This window comes from Antennarius striatus, chromosome 12 (genome assembly GCF_040054535.1).
Source record: "Antennarius striatus isolate MH-2024 chromosome 12, ASM4005453v1, whole genome shotgun sequence".
Classification (NCBI taxonomy): Eukaryota; Metazoa; Chordata; class Actinopteri; order Lophiiformes; family Antennariidae; genus Antennarius; species Antennarius striatus.
In genome coordinates, this window is record NC_090787.1 from 3,030,714 (window position 1) to 3,048,152 (window position 17,439).

At 41.0% G+C, this 17,439-nt stretch overlaps 1 protein-coding gene and 1 non-coding gene across 3 annotated transcripts; one reads left to right on the top strand and one right to left on the bottom strand.

Moving 5' to 3' along the window:
- Positions 1-680: 680 nt before the first annotated feature.
- Positions 681-17,190, bottom strand: cryl1 (crystallin, lambda 1). 2 transcript variants are annotated; one of them, XM_068328521.1, is made up of 9 exons: positions 16,897-17,186; positions 16,104-16,211; positions 15,143-15,269; positions 13,250-13,411; positions 12,727-12,822; positions 12,260-12,358; positions 5,432-5,540; positions 3,370-3,476; positions 681-1,391 (listed from the first exon to the last, which is right to left on the bottom strand). In XM_068328521.1, exons 1-9 carry the CDS (start codon positions 16,920-16,922, stop codon positions 1,260-1,262), a joined length of 966 nt encoding a protein of 321 aa, XP_068184622.1. In that variant the 5' UTR covers positions 16,923-17,186; the 3' UTR covers positions 681-1,259. The 2 variants fall into 2 exon arrangements, with proteins under 2 accessions (XP_068184622.1, XP_068184623.1); XM_068328522.1 differs by lacking the exon at positions 13,250-13,411 and having other exon boundaries at positions 16,897-17,190.
- A 75-nt stretch (positions 17,191-17,265) lies between these two features.
- Positions 17,266-17,337, top strand: trnae-cuc (transfer RNA glutamic acid (anticodon CUC)). The gene has a single exon. It is a non-coding gene; the product is annotated as a tRNA-Glu (tRNA).
- Positions 17,338-17,439: the final 102 nt, after the last annotated feature.

Genomic DNA, 17,439 nt, shown 5'->3' on the forward strand with positions numbered 1-17,439 from the left:
ATAATAACATGTATGTGTGATGAAACGCCCCCCCCCCCCTTTCTGAATAACACACTGGTGGTTATTCTGGAACCCCCTAACCTGAAACAAGATGATTCCAATGAAATCACTAAATTAAGTTGTATTTGCATTTCAGGTTTAAAAGAGTTTCACCCCCCGCTGCCTACCCATTGACATTCCTGGCGGTCACACCTTTAAAGTGGACCCCCCCAGCGCTGCTCTGGCGTCACAGGGTCGGTGGGGTTGGTTTGACTACTGGGGCAACAAAAAAGTGAGTAATTCTTCATTAGCATCAGTTTCACTTAATTCCACATGTGAATGGTGGAGAAACCATTTGAAGAGAGAGAGATGCTGTTGAGTCTGGGTGATGGGGGGTGGCATAGCCACCAAATGGATTCATCCATTTGGACAGTGATGGCTTCCTGACAGTGTAAATTTATAATTTATATTTCTTAAACCTATTATGATTCCCTCTCACCTGCATTTGGAACTTAAATTCAGTCTCGGAAGACTTTCAAATCCATCCTGATCATTTCTGCATGAATCCCTAAAGTTAGTTATAAAATCATTCTAAACATTAACATATTGTTTAACTACATGCAGATTTATAAATAGAATTATAAAAACAAAAAAAACAAATATAAAAAACCATCACTCATCATTTTTGTAAATTTTTCCTCATTTCAAGCTTTATTTTATCATAATTACTCATCACCTGATTTACAATGAGCTATATGTGTTTTTTAATATATATATACAGTACATATTGACGCACACACACATTAGTGGTAATGGTACAGTGTGTCTCGTGACGCTGCTGCTGCCTGTGAAAAATAAAATCTCATTTTAGAGCCCCTCGTGACAAGTTTCCATTCCCTCGGTCTGACAGTCCGGGAACTTCACTGGAACTATTTCACGCTGAGCGTTTCATCCATTAGTCTTCCTGCAGGCAACAGAGACCATCCCAGTTCTCCTCCAGACACATGGAACATCTTCATAGATTTACTTTAAACGTTATCATAAGGTGAGACGATTGTCGATTCTACCTTTAGCGAAATAATGAGCTCAAAATGCAGTAGAAAGAAAAGAAAATGTAGATAAAAAACAATTATCAGTTATTTCTACATCTATCAAAGAAGCAGAGTGAGTGACACCGATCACAAACACAAACAATTAATGAATTATTCTCCCAAATTTCGCAACAACTCAAACGAATAAGACTTTAACTGCTTGGTCGTCATGACATTAGATTCCTGGTTCTACTCAGTAGACGTGTTGCCTTTGGGCTCTGCCTCCTTCTTCAGCCTGGCCAGGCCCCTGAGGAGCCGGTCCCGACGCTCCGTCCTGGCCGATAGATGCTGCCGGTCGTTGGGAATCAGCTCGTACACGTCCTGTGGTCGTCAAGGACGGGTGAACACAGGAGGGAAAAGTAGGTCAACAGAGTGAGATGGAACAGGAAGTAAATGTGTGATAAGAATGGGAGAGAATTAAAAAGATACTGAACGTTACAAGCAGACACGTGCAGAGATAGACCCCAGAAGGGGGGGCTGGAACCACCTTATCACATCAGGTTATATTGTTAGTTATTAAAGGTTTCATTTGTCCGGTTTCTACCAGGATGAGATTAGAACCAAAAGTTGTTCTTTGTGTAGCGGGTTCCCCTAAGAGAGCCAACTCCTGCATGAGGTCAAGCCCCACCCCGCCCCACCTTCCTGAAATAACCTGGCTGACCTGAACTACCTCTGGTTCACAGTTGAAATGTGTTTTGGCAATGTCTTGACACAAGCAATGCATGTCATACAAAATATGACTCACGCCAAGCGTATTGACCGCCGCTTGCTTGTTTGTGGAACACTAATGGCTTGGCAGTGGTGGATCTCTGACGGTTTGTTGGAGGGAATTATGGGAACTTGAGTTAACGGGAGGATGTGCAGCAAAGTTGGGAACCACCGCTGGGAACCATCGGCCGCTGCTGCCTCGGTGCATTAGGATGCACTCTTCACCTGACACTATAAATGCGCCTCAGATTACTTAAATTCAAGAGTAAAACGATGACAGCAGGAATGTTATTCTGTTGTTCCTCATTTGAGGAAGCTGTAAACCATTCTTTCATGTAGTTTTATAAACGGCCAACAGGTTGGCTTTACACCAAGAACTATCATTCAATCTGCATCTCGTCTTCTTCTGACAAACTGAACGCTGCTGGGAAATGATGTGAAAACAATGTGTGTAATTATGTTTGATCGTGGTCCTTCATAAAGGAGATGCAGAGGTGTAGGAGCCTGTAGAGACGTTACCGTCTTGCTGAAGATAGAATGATGGTTATTTTAATTATTGCATGCATGACATCAGCGTCACCATCTGTAAAAACACAATACATACGGTGATAAGAATTTGATCCATGTGGGAACTTTATCGCTTGTATTTGTGAAACAATCATCTGCTGATCTTAGAAACCTTCACATCAGTGCTGTGAAGTTCTCTGATTTGCACACTGGATAACGTGTTCATACTCATTGTGTGTTCCCAGTTAGCCACGCCCAGTGGTTCTCCTCCTAGGTGCTGATTGGTTTGCCTTATTAAACAAACTAATGGCGTGAAGTTGTTGTGTTTTACCGGTAGAATGAACCTCAGCTGACTTGTAACCTCTTCCTGTTTGTGACTGATGTGTGTAGAAACTTTCATGAAAGAGTAATAAATGTTTTTTTTAGCAACACTTCAAACACCTAGACTGACAGAACCCACACCTTCATCCAACAACAACTTTTTCTTATGGCGGGTAAACAAAATGTCAGCTACCGAGTGCAACTTGTGAAGCCCAAACTGAGGGCAGTGTGCTGCAGGAGTGCTGAGTCATGAGGATTTCAGAGATTTCATTCATGTGAGTCAGTGTTGGTCTTGGAATCTTAATTCCAGCTGACTGCACGCGGCTTCTTTGAGTAGCAAGGGATTTCAAAGCTTGAACATGAAGTGCATGTTCCATGTTTCGTACCCACACACTGCTATACAGAAAAGTATTCCTGCAAGTATGAAGGCAATTATTCGTTGCACTCATATTTATTTCCCAAATCTCCTTCAACATGTTGTTTAAGATGGTGTCCGAACGAAGTAAGAAGCACCAGAAGACCTGATTTAATGCAGCCGTCTATATTGCTGTGGCTCAGGGTACATTCTATACCATTTTACCAGCATGTGACAAAGTCATGCATGCAGAGGATGGACACTCAGACAAGGACCTCTTGACTTCCAGTCAGGCTGAACTAGGGGCACCACAAATGGATTTCACACAAAACTTTGCAAGTCATCATGAGTTAAAAAACAAAAGTGGCTTCTATTAACGCTCGTCTCCTTTACTGACATCATACTCACGTTATAGATACTCGTGGCTCCCTCACTGAAGAAGTCTGGAACGGGCCCAAAGGAGGTCAGGAGCCTTCTGATACCCTCTCCATACCGTTTCATGTAGTCTTGTAAACCTGTTGGGTGAAAACTGATCAGAAGGGGAAGACCAGGAAATAGAGAAGGGATAATCTACAATTTACAAATCACCATCTGAAGTCTTTCATATTTTTGTCTGCAGGGGAAGAATGACAAAACCACAACTTTTGAATAAACAGGATTGTGATGCTGTGCTTGTGCAGTGGAAGGCTGGACTATTTCAGAGAAGCGTGTTTCATAACTCCATGTTCACGCCACTGAAGGCCTCAGCAACCTGTAGCCACCTCCTCTGTGCGTATCCATACAGATGGAGCGAAGCAAGTCCAAAGATAGAACAACAATGGTTTTAAATAACAGATAAAACCGTATTCTCGATCCACTTCTTGTCCACACATTGAACAAAAGAGGAACTTTGACACAGCCTGGATGTCACTTATATTGTGCAGTTGTACCAAATAAAGATGCATTCCTGAATTAATCGTTGTGGTTGCAGGCGTCAGAAACAAACATCAGTCATCAGTCACTCTGAAACCAGAATTCCTCCCTAATGATACTGCTCATAAATTCCTCCCACATTACTTTGAAGCTCTTTAAATTCTACTCAGTCAGATTCCACTGAGTCAAGTTCTTGCTGATTAAACTCAATTAAACTAAAGCCAAAGTATATATGATGATGCACTGAACAGAGAACGACATCATGTTGTTGTTATGCATGGAAAGACTGCATTGCACCTTATGATCGTGCACCTATGTTAACATGTGTGAATCTTGTAGCATAGTAAGAACAGTATCTTATGACCAACCTGCATTTAAATATTAATTTATTCTCTGTTTATGTTTAAGATCACTTGGGGGGGGGGGCACAAATAAAGAGGAACAAATATTTACGCATTAAGCCTACAATCAACTTAAAGTCACTGCATCTTCTTGGTGGTGTGAGAAAGCTGGAGAACCCTGAGAGGACCCACCAGACACAGGGAGAACATCCAAATTCCACACAGTAAGGTCTGCAGGGAGGATTGAACCTAGAACCCTGCGGCTGAGGCAAACAATGAGTTTTGTAAGCTGCGTTTATTCTAATACGATATCTTTCGCTCATTCCAGAGTGGTTGTTGACATTCATTTTACTCCAAGAAGCGGTTTCTCTGATACATTATTATGCCTCACCTCTGATTTCCAGCATGTCAAGGCTCTAAAGCCTGCACAGGTACAGTTTACAAAAGCCATGCATTCGAGAGACAGATAGCAAGCCTGAGCGCTCAGGTATCTGATTGGCTTGATTTAAGTCACATCAGGAGTAAGTATTTTAAGAGAGTAAACACATTACTGTTTCCTGAGTAAAGGTGTGCAGCAAGCTGCTGCAGCGTCACTACAGGTAGAGTTGGCACCTGGTTTGAAGGCCATGATGTAGGATCTGTGAGTTTGGATTACTGGTGTGAGGGAGGACATTCATTGCTACCCATCAAAAGGCTGCTTTGTTCTGGCAAAGCGTCGATGTTGTGCGTGTGTGTGTACGCAGTCAAGGTTTCACACTCCCCTTTGATATTCTCCACCTCCCTGAGGTTTCACTCCCTGACCCGCACAAGAACACCACTGTATCACACATGTGTGCGCAGACACATGTGAGCCGGGTCTCTGCTCATATATTTTACTATCATCAGAAAGATTTTGGAGGTAATAAGCTGAATTTAGTAAGTTTTGAGTTTCATCTTTCACATGCAATGATTTGTAATTTAGTTAAACATTTGGAGAACTTTTTGCAAAAAAATTAATTGGATCAGAACAAACTCTAAATACTAAAATACCAAAGAATTATTGTGTATTAGAACCATTAAGCAGTTTAATTCCATCCATCCTGTCATCATATAATGTAGCCACAATAGGATTGTCACCTGGCATATTTTTGATTTTTCTTCAACTTTCCATCACGTTAAATTAATTCCACTGTTGGACGATAGCCTTCTGAGCCAAACGACCAGTGGGAACACATTACCTTCTGGTGCATTGAGGTGCATCGTTTCCATTGGACCTATGAAGGCGTAACGCATCCCCAGCCCCTCTGACATCACCAGGTCGATGTCTTTGACAGAGATAAAACCGTCCTGGTGGCAGAAGAGAAACAAGAGAGTTACAAACCGACCGTTTACCCGAACACCCTTGTGGTGCAAAGATTTTATTAACACAATTTTACAAAAACAGTCTGTCATAAAAGTCACTCATGTTTGAAGCAGATGCCATCCTCATGGAGGAGTACTGTGTTTTTGTAAATACTGTAATTGCGTGCCGTATAAGAAAACGACTAGTTAAATTGACTCAGTTTGGTGAGGCCTGAGTAAAAACCTGTGTGAAGACAATCAGCTTGCTCCAGTATCAAACACATCTTTTATAGTTTCAGGTGAGCTCAGCTGATGCTAAAGGGCGAAAACATCACAGACCACTGATTGGTTAAATCGTACCCAGCAAAGTTGTCATTTAAACTGTAAATATAAAGTCTGACTTAACTCGTCACCAAAGTTAAATTCTGGTTTGTCTGTGTTGAATAAAGTCAGCCGGATATGTAGGAAAGTTGTGAGTGAAAACAGTTCAGTACATTCGTAAGTGTACTGCTCCTCTTCTTTCAGGACAGGAATAAAACGAGTTGCAGGCAGTATAAGTTAAAAACACTCTTAATAACAGGAAAAACGGTGATTTACCAGCTTCAGATGCATCTTAAAAGCTGAATTCACAATGAGAAGCTAACATTTTGACCTACAATGTGAGGTGAAGCGTTTCAATGTGTAAAAGCAGCTTTGATAATCATCATTAATGACTTTTTGTTTTCAGGCCTGAATTAATAAACGCGAAAATGGGTGGAGAATTTCATGACCAACAACCACACTCCAACAAACTGTCTAAAGATCTAAGAATCTGCTTTTACAGGAAGTCAAAGAAAGATTTGGCTTTTCACCTCCTGGGTATTTGACCAGCAAAGCTTCCTCTGATTTCTTGCACCATATTAAGTTCTCCTAATGAGCTGGTTCCTTGGGATTATTTAGGTGGAGCCTGGAGGGGTGACAGAAGGAGCGATGGGATGGGACGGGGGGTTTCGAGTATCTCTGGGTTTGTGATACCTGTTGGCCGACGACGAAGGAAATCAAAGCACGGATACAGATACAGAAAATAGGGTGATCAAGATGAGAGGGACAGGGTCGTCTTTGTTTGCCCCCCCCATTCCAACAACGGGCCTGTTATCCGACCAAAGCGGGACGGTGGGCGGGGTCTTTGTCCGCTGTAATCACTGGAGGAGAGCGGTGGTTTTCTCAGCCGCTCTGCTTTCCATCGCTGGCTCTGACTCAAGGACCACTTTCTTTTTCTGTGTGCTCAGAGGGATGGGGGGGGGGGTCCCTGTTATATAAGGGGAAAAGACTCGGTAACCACAGGCCTTGCTGCTAAATTTGGAATTTCTGATCATGTGATGTTTAATCTTTTTAGTTTCCTTGTTTTTATCAGATGGCTGTAATTCACAGCTACACTTGATAGCACTTTAGCGCGGATAGCAGAGCATTCAGATTTTGCTTGTGAAAAGTTAAGTTTAACACTCAACAGACCTCCCAAAAGAGAACAGTTCAGCCTTCTTTTAGAGTCCACACTGCCTGTATTTTTTTAAACATCTTATAAAACAATCTAATGAAAAAGAAGACACACTTGTTGATGAATTTGAGCAACAAGGTCTGGACAACTATTTAGGGTTTTGAGATATTTCATCTCTCACCTAAGAAGTTTCCTCATTTCGGATTGACTTCAGATTCAGGTTTAATCACGGTGGGACAACCTAACTTATCACGACACAACTGCATGTGTGTGTGTGTGTACAGTACAAATGTGTTTTAGCAACTCCTCAAACACATCTTCAAACCCTGAGTAAAAATCTATTTCCTTCACAATTCTTTGATAACAGCAGTGCTTTTTCTTCTTCTGATATGTCAGCATGTCTTCTCCTAACACAGCTCACGCTTTCCTCCACTGTGATTGTAGAACCTGTCTGTGTGTCTGTGGGTCAACCTGACAGATAGTTATATAGTAGGTCAGCAGAACAAATCGGTGTTCTTTATTGCCGAATTCCACAAAAGAGGGAGGATTTGCAAACGCATTAAAAGTTTGCAAAATTAATTGACTCCAGCGTTGCTGTGCTTGTTCTTTTATGGTTGTTTAAAAGACGTGCCTCAGGTGCACAAAGATAAATGTATCACCGCCAGTCAAAACATTTAAGTGAAACATAATGTGTGTGTCTTCTGACGCCTACAATGGTAGGTTCATATTTATTTCACTACGAGACTTATAGGAAATTATGAATCAGATTTTAAGATAAATGTTTCAAGAGTTTACAGTGATTTTTGTCATCCGAACCTAAACCAATTGTTCACGGGGCGTGAACCTACACCATTACACCACCAGTGCCCTGTTTCAGTGACACATTAACCTTCAATTTAAACATTTATTGTCTGTAATGTAAACTTCTTAATACAACATTCTCTACCATAAAAAAAAGTTCATTCCTACTCTAGTACATAAGTTAACATATAAACACACTCTACCTGGTCTAACCCACTTTAAGGTCTCTGACCTTTCAGGTGTCTTTGTGTTTAATATGAATCAGTCAGACCCCCACACTGAGTCACTGAGCTCTGATCGCGATTTACCTGCTCATCAGCTTCAGCAGGGAGCTCACCTGGTGAGACAGGTTTTTAAAATTCTAAAAATTTGCTTGAGAACTTTTCAGCGTGACAAATATTATTAGTGAGAACCTTACATAAATGAAATCAGAAGGCAGACATACAGAAACTGAAACAAACGCCGAACACCAAGACGCAAGTTAAAAACTAAAGTGCGCAGGTCGATTGTTCATGCTGTTTGAAGTGCATTTTGGGTCTTTTTAGAAACCTGTTTCATGGTGGCTGTGAAGAAGGTGAAGACATGACTGTGAGCTACAACAGAGATTTTTTTATTTATCAGAAAAGGCACAAGCGAACCGAATAACAGTGCCTTGTACTTTACTTTTCTTTCTTGGTTTTCCATTAGACAGGAAATAGCTGTTACGTTTTAGTAACACCTCCATTGAACTTCTAAGCATTCTGAGCAGGTTACATCAGGAGCCATTAATTAAACATTACCCACCACTGAATCATCTCTGCATTATCAAAGTCTGACAAATACAGAATAGTATTTGCACAGCAAAAATCGATTGACGTTACAGTCCAACATCAAGCTAGTTCAGTTTAGCACTTGCAATTTTAAATTTGCAGTTGCTATTTTTCAGGAAGTGCAGACATTTCTGGCTTTGTTTTGGAGAAATACCGACCCTGACGACATACGACCCCCAACAACCAACAGAAAAGAACCTGCTGCTGAAGCCCAGTTGAGCAGAGTCGGTTCTACACAATGGAAATGTGGGTTAACACACTGCAGGCTTCTGACAAAAAATTATTGCACTGTACATTACAGCAAAAATCAGTCATTAAATTGTCTTTTCCAATGTTGTTTAGCAAGGGTATCTTCCAGTGTGAAAAAAATACTCAGCCCTCCAATGTTTCTGTGTGACACAATGACGTAAGTCAATGTAAATATAAAAAAGAAGCAGCACATTCAAACCAGCCGATGTTAAAAAGGAGGTGATTGGAAATCTGAATGTCTCACTTGATTCCAACTATCGCCTGTTTGCTGATGAGCCAGTGTTTTCTATTCATTGTTTCTTGCCCCCAGTGCCTGACAACCAACCACCTGCACCGAAAAAGTCTTTGAAAAGTCTGAACTTTTCATCACAAATTATGAAGTCAACACCAAATTGACTCGACACATCTGTATTTTTCTTTGACTACTGGTCCTCTGAAACTTGAACTGTTTTCAGTTAATCAGTAGACTTTATAAGAAGCTCCTTCCAGAACTCAGTCTAAAACTTTCACAGCATTGTGACATTTTTGTCAGCTGGGACATAAAGGTGCCCTCCGGGTTAATTCTGCCCCACAGTCTCACCAGCAACCGGTCCGTGTAGGTTGAGGAATGTCATGTAGATATGAGTTCAAACTTCCACAGGACTGTGTGAAGACACAAATATCACCACATAGTGGACAAATGCATGGATGGTCGTCACAGCCAGCCTTCAGGAGGAAGAAGCAATCTGCTCTCTGAGCACGTTGAATGTTTCTCAGAAGTTGCTGCCATGCTTTGGTTTTCCTTTACTGAACTAAGCAAGAGGGTTCATGTGACTGTTGGCTGCTGTGAAACAAAGAATAGAGTCCAATTCAAGAAGTCGAATCTGAGACAAGCTCAGTTACTTTGGTGACAGACATCCCATGTTTGTTTCCCATGTTGATGCTCCCAGAGTCTCCCTGTGATTGTTTAATAAGATGAAAAAAAACAACCATCTGGATTGCTTTATCAAAGCGTTATTTAGCTTTTGTGAATAGGGTGTTGCTTCAAAAAATCAAAACGTCACTGAAATGTGTGAAAAATGTGTGATATGAGCCCGTTGTAGGAAATTTATTCTCAGCATATTTTACAAGTTTAAAGCACAAATGTCGATGGTTATCAGTTCACTGGCTGTGGCAAAACGAGCACATCTTTAAAAATGCCACGTAGACATACTTGTCTGCAGGCTGCTGCACAATCAGGACTTGTGAGTCGTTTTCGAGTGACCCTTTGGAAATGGTGGTATGTTGAATTCCCGGTGGACGCTTCCAAGTCAAGAATGCGGCAAATCTCGTCAATATTTCTAGAACCTAACAGTGGTCAGCGCAATGCAGGGTCACATGACAGACAAGTCTTCAAGAAGACAGACTGAGTTAATAGATACATGCATTTGCATTTTTGCATGCACAAAAATTCTAGATGGGGAAAACAAAATAATAAAAAATTACAGGTCTTATATGCAAACTTGTAAAATTTGTCTAAGATTCAATAAAGATTTTCTCTTTTTAAAAAATGTATTTTTCTGACTATAGTTTCATGGTTCAGGCTTTAGAAGGCCAAGTCCTGACTATGGAAATTAAATTACAAGTCATAGTAAAGGTTGTAGTTGTAAAATATTATTAATTATTTATCAATTAAGGTCCTGGATGACTGTTGAATGAGTACTGATATATGGGAGGAAGCTACTACTATTACACAGAAAAATTACTACTACTGCTACCACTGGTGCCCTGATTAACACTCATGTCATCTACAAGAAAACGGATGGATTAAATGGTCACGTAACTTTGTGAACTCTTTCGAGGATTACATAATCCATCAGTGATACTATTTGAAGCCCTGATGCCGGGTTATTACAGTTTGTGGGTATTCAGGGGAATGGGTGGGGATCTGCTCTAATATCCAGAGGTAATGGATCACCACGGCTGGAGGTTGTTCTCCACAACTTCCCTTATCTTGTAATCTCGTCCACAGTTCGCACAAAGGGGCCTTTATTGGGCAGAAATGACCGGGAAGAGCTTCATTCCAAAATTAAACTGTGGTCAGGCAGTGGAAGCGTTACCATGACAACACCTTAACTATCACTTAGGCCGTGATATAGGGTCTACATTTGTTCTCATACCTCACAGATGGGAGTCTTCATGCTGCTCATGTTTTAGGCTACAAAAGTAGATTTTATTGTGTTTCTGTCAATAGAACAGCCGAACACCATTTCTGTTTTAATCATTTTATTTTCCATTAAGTGACTAACTTATTATATCAGCAGCTTGTGCTAGTTTGTCAATGAATGTGTTTGACCAATGAACCGTTTCCGACACTGAACAGCAAACTGTGCTGTGTAGCTAATAAATGCTAATACAGGCTTTCTGTAACATTTCATCCTATTCTTTAGCGGTTTTCTTCACTAGACTCTGTTTTTGGATCAAAAGGTACGACCGGTGTGTCATTTCACTGAACTATGTGTTGCCTAGTTCAGTCCAGAGGTACCGGCTGTTATAATACAAAAATAAATCCTAGCAAGAACCAATAGAAATAAACACAAGTAGTAATAGGGACAAAGAATCACTTGATTATGTGAATTCACTCATTAACTGGTGTTATTGATTGGAATTCCTTCTGGGTGAAGTTTTATTGTTCCCTGGATCAATTTCTAATCCTTATTCCACTGGCTGCAACTGCAGTGGAGTGAAGCAGACAGCAGCCCATGAGGAACAAGCACCAAAGCGGTTCATAGGTCCCGTACCTACCTCTTTCTTTTACTGTATGGATGTATAGAGATCATTAATCACGCCTGAAGATATTTTGGTTTTGTGGTCTGTTTTTAAATTGAATTCTTTGAAATGGTTTCGCCTGAAGGACTTGTGCACTGCATTCCATTTCGGAAGACGACCACAGAAATTACAGCAGAGACAAGACAAGCGGATTCCTCTTTTCTGCTTCCTATCACTTGTCCACATCAGCACAAATATTAAGCCATTCTGCGTCACTGAGGCCTGAAAAACATCTAACAACATACAACTCCCAGTACCCATGTGGGTTCTTTCTGGGTTCTCTGACTTCTTCCTGCCTCCAAAACACGTGACTTACGTGAACTGGTCACCTCAAAGTGAGCGTGAGTGTGAGTGGATGTCTGTCTTTCTGAGTGGCCCTGTGATGACCTGGCGACTCGTTCAGGGTGTGTCTCACTTTTACAACCTGTTGATCTGGCATCCTCACAATTTTTAACTATTCTTATGTTTCCAGATATTCAAACCCAGGTATTTGATAGAATTCTGTCCATTCGTGTTTCAGGAGATGTGCACAGACTGAACTGGACTTGAGGAATCTAATAGACCCTTATGTTTTGGGTTTATACCCAGAAACCACAGTCACTGACCTGGACCATCCTCCAGGACTCAGCGATAATAGCTGCCTGCACTCTGTTGACAGCGAAGCCATCAATCTCTTTCTTCAGACGGACCGGCACCTGACCAACCTGAATGGAGAGAAATCAGTCAAAAAAATGGCTGCAATGCCCAAAAATGAAACTTAAAACAACTTATTTCCAACCACAAAGCCCCATTTATTTTAGCCTGTCATAAAATTCATCATGAATATTTCAAGGATTTGACATTTGATGTTCTTTGTGCTTCCCTTGACAGCTACATGTGTAATTGTGACAGTCGCTCTTTGTGCAGGGATGAATGACAAGACTTAATCTGGGGAATGCCTATAATACATTGAACCAAAAACATGAAAAACATCTGCAAACTCAGATTCTCCCTCCTGGTGGGCGACATCATGCAGTGAATTTGGCACATGTCCTGCATTAGAATTGCGTGAGGTGTTGTCATGGATCTTTACCTTAGTCATTACAGCATAGCTGGTGTCCATAACAGTGTCTGCTGTGTCCGGGTGCGGTACCAGCTCCACCAGTTTGACATAGTATGGTGGGTTTACCTGGAGAGCGCAGTCAGTCAGACAAATGGAGATGCACTCATTTCTTGTCAAACACATTTGTACACTTCGATAAGTTACCACCAACTTAATAAAGACAACTGAAATTGTTTAAACGAAAGCAGCTACAGCATTGCAAGAGGTTGGAAAATAACTGGTGCTTTCCATCTGGAATTTAAATGAATTCTTTAAGTATATACTGTAATAATATATAAAGAATGGGTGGGTTAATGACGCAGATGTAAACCTGGTGGTAGTGGTGACTGATGGAATAAATAATTCAAATTTAAATACAGATGTCCTATCTTTTCAAATGTAAATAGACTTTCATTGCCGTTTCATCAAAGAGGATCACATCTGCATTAGAAACACACTAAAGTGGGTGTAACTTGGTGTACCAGTAAAAAAGACCATGGCTACCGGGACCCACCGGATGTGAGACGAGGCAGCGGCTCCTGAGCTCTACTTTAGAGAAGACGCTGCTCGGGACCAGACAGGAAGTGGAGCTGCTCAGGATGACGTCTGCCCCCACCAGACGCTCCACTTCCTGAAAGACGCTCTGCTTGACTTCAAGACTCTCAAACACACACTCCTGCAAAACACAGGGTGCACGACGTAGAAAAACACACGCACACAAAAGTGATCATTGTATCTTTGAGACATGAAGATTCATGCTATCTAGTACTGTTTTTTTAGAATAATATTTTTTGATGACGTGATGGTACAGGAAGGGAGTAATGGTAGTGGAATGTTCATATGCTATTCAAATGGTATCTGTGGAGTAGGCAGTGCTGCAGCAACTGGGCTGGCGGCATACCTGGCGGCTGAATGCCTGCTTGATAATGTGGTACTCCACACATTAAAAAATGTGCCTAATCCACATGTGAAAACTTCTGTTAAAACAAAAACATGAGTCAATGTGGGTTGTCTCGGTGTGATCATCAGCTGCTCCCACAGCTGCTCAACCTGGCCTATCACATGGGTAGAGTTCACGGAATCTACGGCATCGGCAAAAATTAACAAAATCTGATTAAATTGTTAGTGTGTGGGAGAAGATGAAGATGAAGAACACCAAAAGCGATACGTCAGATAAAGTCAGAAGATTAACATCACCAGGAAGTCACTGAAGCATTCAGTCATTGCACAATTTATCTAAAATAAAGAATGGATTGAATTCCTGACGGCAGATATAAAAACAAAAAATTTTTCCCCAGGTTTGCAACCGATATGTCATGCTTTCATTCACATGTACCAAACATGACCAACAAGTTCGCAAGAATAACACCATGAGTTACTGACGTGTTCTGTGATCAGTCTGGCCGTGAACAGCTTGCCCTTCTCTGAATTAACTGTGATCAACAGCTGGCATGAAAGGTGATGTCATGCTCTCATCGAACATTCAGGTTTTTTTTTCTGACAGGTATTTACTGTTTGTTTCTCCCAGGGCTTCTATTGTTCCTTGATCGGATGAGTATTGATTTTGGACCCAACCTATTCCTCTGAACTCTGCTAATCATTGCCGGGACTCTTTGCTCTAACAGTCATTGAAGAACTTTTCCTGGCTTCAGGGGCTGACATTCTACTTTTTCTTACATATCTGTGTTTTTCATGCCTGAGTGGGACGAACCAGTAGCTCCCATCCAGATAGTTTGAGTTCTGAGTGTGACAGAGTAGATGAGTGATTTGGCGCTGAACTGTGAAGACACCGTTTGTCTGTCTAATATGTTAAAGATTTAACCTACACCTGGTTGTGCTCTTAGCGTAACAAAGACAAGATGAGTGATTTGGGTTTGAAGTGTCATGTGATTGTTGGAACAGCAGGGAGGCTATGCTCTGACAAATTGCTTCCGCTTCACAAACGCAGTGATTTCTTTTTGAAACACTGAAACGTAATCACACACACAATCCAGAGCTTTTCATATTGATAAATAAACTTTAAATAGCACAAAGGAACATGACGCCGCTTTATATTGAAGCTGTGCAGAACATCCACGTGTAACCGATTTGGAAGTGGTCTCTAATCACGCTGATCACATGTGAAACGTCTATATATGGTTTGTTTGTGAGCGACACTTGATCCACGTGAACGAGAGAAAATGTTGAAGGTCAGTTGTGATGTTCCATTCAACATGTGACCAGTGGAGGTTGGCGTGTCACAGGAGTTGATGATGTTGCACCCCCCTTCAGGAGAACTGGTGTCATTTTGTAGATACCAGAACAATGAGTTCAACATGCTCCGAAGAGAATTTGATTTTTAATAAATGATTAATGGTTTTGTTGGAAATCATGCAGTACACGTGCTATTAGTGGTCTAGTGTGTTACCTGGACAAAGAAGGCCTCCTCCAGTGCCTGGGTGAGATCATCAAAGCTGCTGAGCAGGGCAAATTGCTGCGTAGCGGTCAGCTGCCCTCTCAGCATGTGGGCTTCCTCCAGCTCTTCCAGCTGCTTCCTGATGCAACGCAAAGTGAAGGCGATTATCGCTCACACACACTTCCTGTAGGACTGAAGCATGCCACAAACACCAGTGCAGAACAGGCATGTTGTACGTCTGTGTGGTTGGGTTTCATTAGCACAGTTGCTACCGTGGATATCAAAGTCATTCTCTTTGAGTAACAGACCTAACTCCTAAAGAATGTCTGTCCAATAACATTTTCCTGCTGAAGGAAATCTTTTTCAAATCCATCTCTATGTTACAGAAACATTTTGATTTATTTTCATGGCTCAAAGTTTTATAATTCCAGCATGGAATTTCATTGCCAACAGTTTTATGTCTGTTTTAACAATTGTCTTATTCAATGATTCTGTTTTGACTACGTTAGGCACTACAGTTCATATAGAGATAAATTGTCATTCTTTACATTAGGTTGTTTTTCTGACAGTATTTTCCACAGTAGTTTGCAAAAAAAATCCACTTGTCATTCACCAGTAATGTTTAACTCGTGGTGACTTGGCTATGAAAGTGTTTTTTGTTCAGAGCATGAGTGTCTGATTAAAGTTCATTCAGAAAGACTAACAGCCTAGGCTTTACTGTATTCTGTCAGTAACACGTCAAAAATATTCTCAGTCTCAGCATCTCTGGCCTCAGCAGAGTCATCAGCAACAACCACCAGCTGTCTCTAGACCATAACAGGGATATAATTTGCTTCTGCTCAGAGAAGATGACTTTCAATCATAATCTCCCTGAAAATTTTAAGTGCAAAAAAAAAAGAAAAAAAGAATTGTGACAGACTAATAATCACAAACAGAATCGTCTGTAAAAACTGAATTCTGGTGTCTTTTTGACCTGATCTCTGTGACGGCCTTGGCGGCAAGTCCTGGTTGGTTGTCGTAGAGCTTCACCCTGTAGCCTCCGCTTACAAACACCATCGCCCAGGAGCGGCCGATCAGCCCACTGAAACACACACAACACACACACGTGTTAGATGATCAATATTTACTGCAGCAAAAACAAAATCCATTTAATTTTTATTTGAAAACTAAATGTCACACTTGGCCTGATATATATATATATTTTTATCCATGCTTGTTCTTAAATACTTGACGACTTTTGCTATAATAGTTTCTCCCATGTGTAATTTGTAATTTTCACTTGCCGTCTTTAACCAAAGGTGTCTGATTGTAATCATAATTTTGAAAATCAGTGCATTTTCAGTGATTTTTCAGCACTGTTGTCATTCATGTACTTTCTAGATCCACTAGAGGTCATGTTAGAGTTTAGATGAGTGGAAAATATCAACAGACAGCAGGTTAAAGTGTAAACCTAAATAAAGTGACTGAGGGGAGTCAGCCAGGATTATAAAAATATAAGAATGACTGAAAGCAATCACTAAAAACTTTGGGAGATAATGAAGTCAAAATGCCTGCATTCACTATAAATATTAGAATATAAAACTGCAGAATGCGACCGACACAGTACAATCGTACATAAAATAACCAGTATTAAATAGCTAAAGGTAGTGTCTCCTTACAACAGCTGTTCGCTCCATAATAAATCTAACCCGCACATATTTTCTACAATCATGAATAACACGGGATTGGAAAGTTCCATTTAGTAAATACCGTCTTTTCTTTCTTACCTGCCGATCACTGAGATGATCTCCATGTCAGAAGAGCTGAAGCTGAAGGTGTGAGAACAAGTCAGACGAACTATCCTTCGGTTCAATGGTTCTGTTTCGCCGCAAGTCAGTTCAAAGTTCAACTCAGCAGAACTTTGCGTCTGTTGACGTCATAGAGGCGCGACGATCCTGTCCGACCGGTGCCTCGTTAAGCAACCGAAGTTGCGCCCTGCTTCTTCGGCGTCCACACTGTCACAAGATGCATTACGAAGTAGAGACTCTTCGTGTTTTCCAAAGTATCACCTAAAAACTTTACTAACACTTGTCTTGGTTTAAATAATAGCTAAGTAACTTTGGGATTGTAATTTCTTCTGATTCCAGAAATATCAATCCCTGGTGGTCTAGTGGTTAGGATTCGGCGCTCTCACCGCCGCGGCCCGGGTTCGATTCCCGGTCAGGGAACACTTATTATTACCACAGTTTGCCTATATATAATGTTCGTTGTTATTTCGATAACGCATGCGCAACTGTGCCCTACTCATACATCCGTGTTAATATCATAAA

What these genes read in the sequence shown, in the direction of transcription:
- cryl1 (XM_068328521.1), bottom strand. Translation starts at nt 16,922, where the DNA reads ATGGAGATCATCTCAGTGATCGGCAG. An exon ending in AGGAGGCCTTCTTTGTCCAG is followed by an intron (nt 13,412 to 15,142) that starts GTAACACACTAG and finishes TGTGTTTTGCAG; the next exon opens with GAGTGTGTGTTTGAGAGTCT. An exon ending in GCTGCCTCGTCTCACATCCG is followed by an intron (nt 12,823 to 13,249) that starts GTGGGTCCCGGT and finishes TGCGCTCTCCAG; the next exon opens with GTAAACCCACCATACTATGT.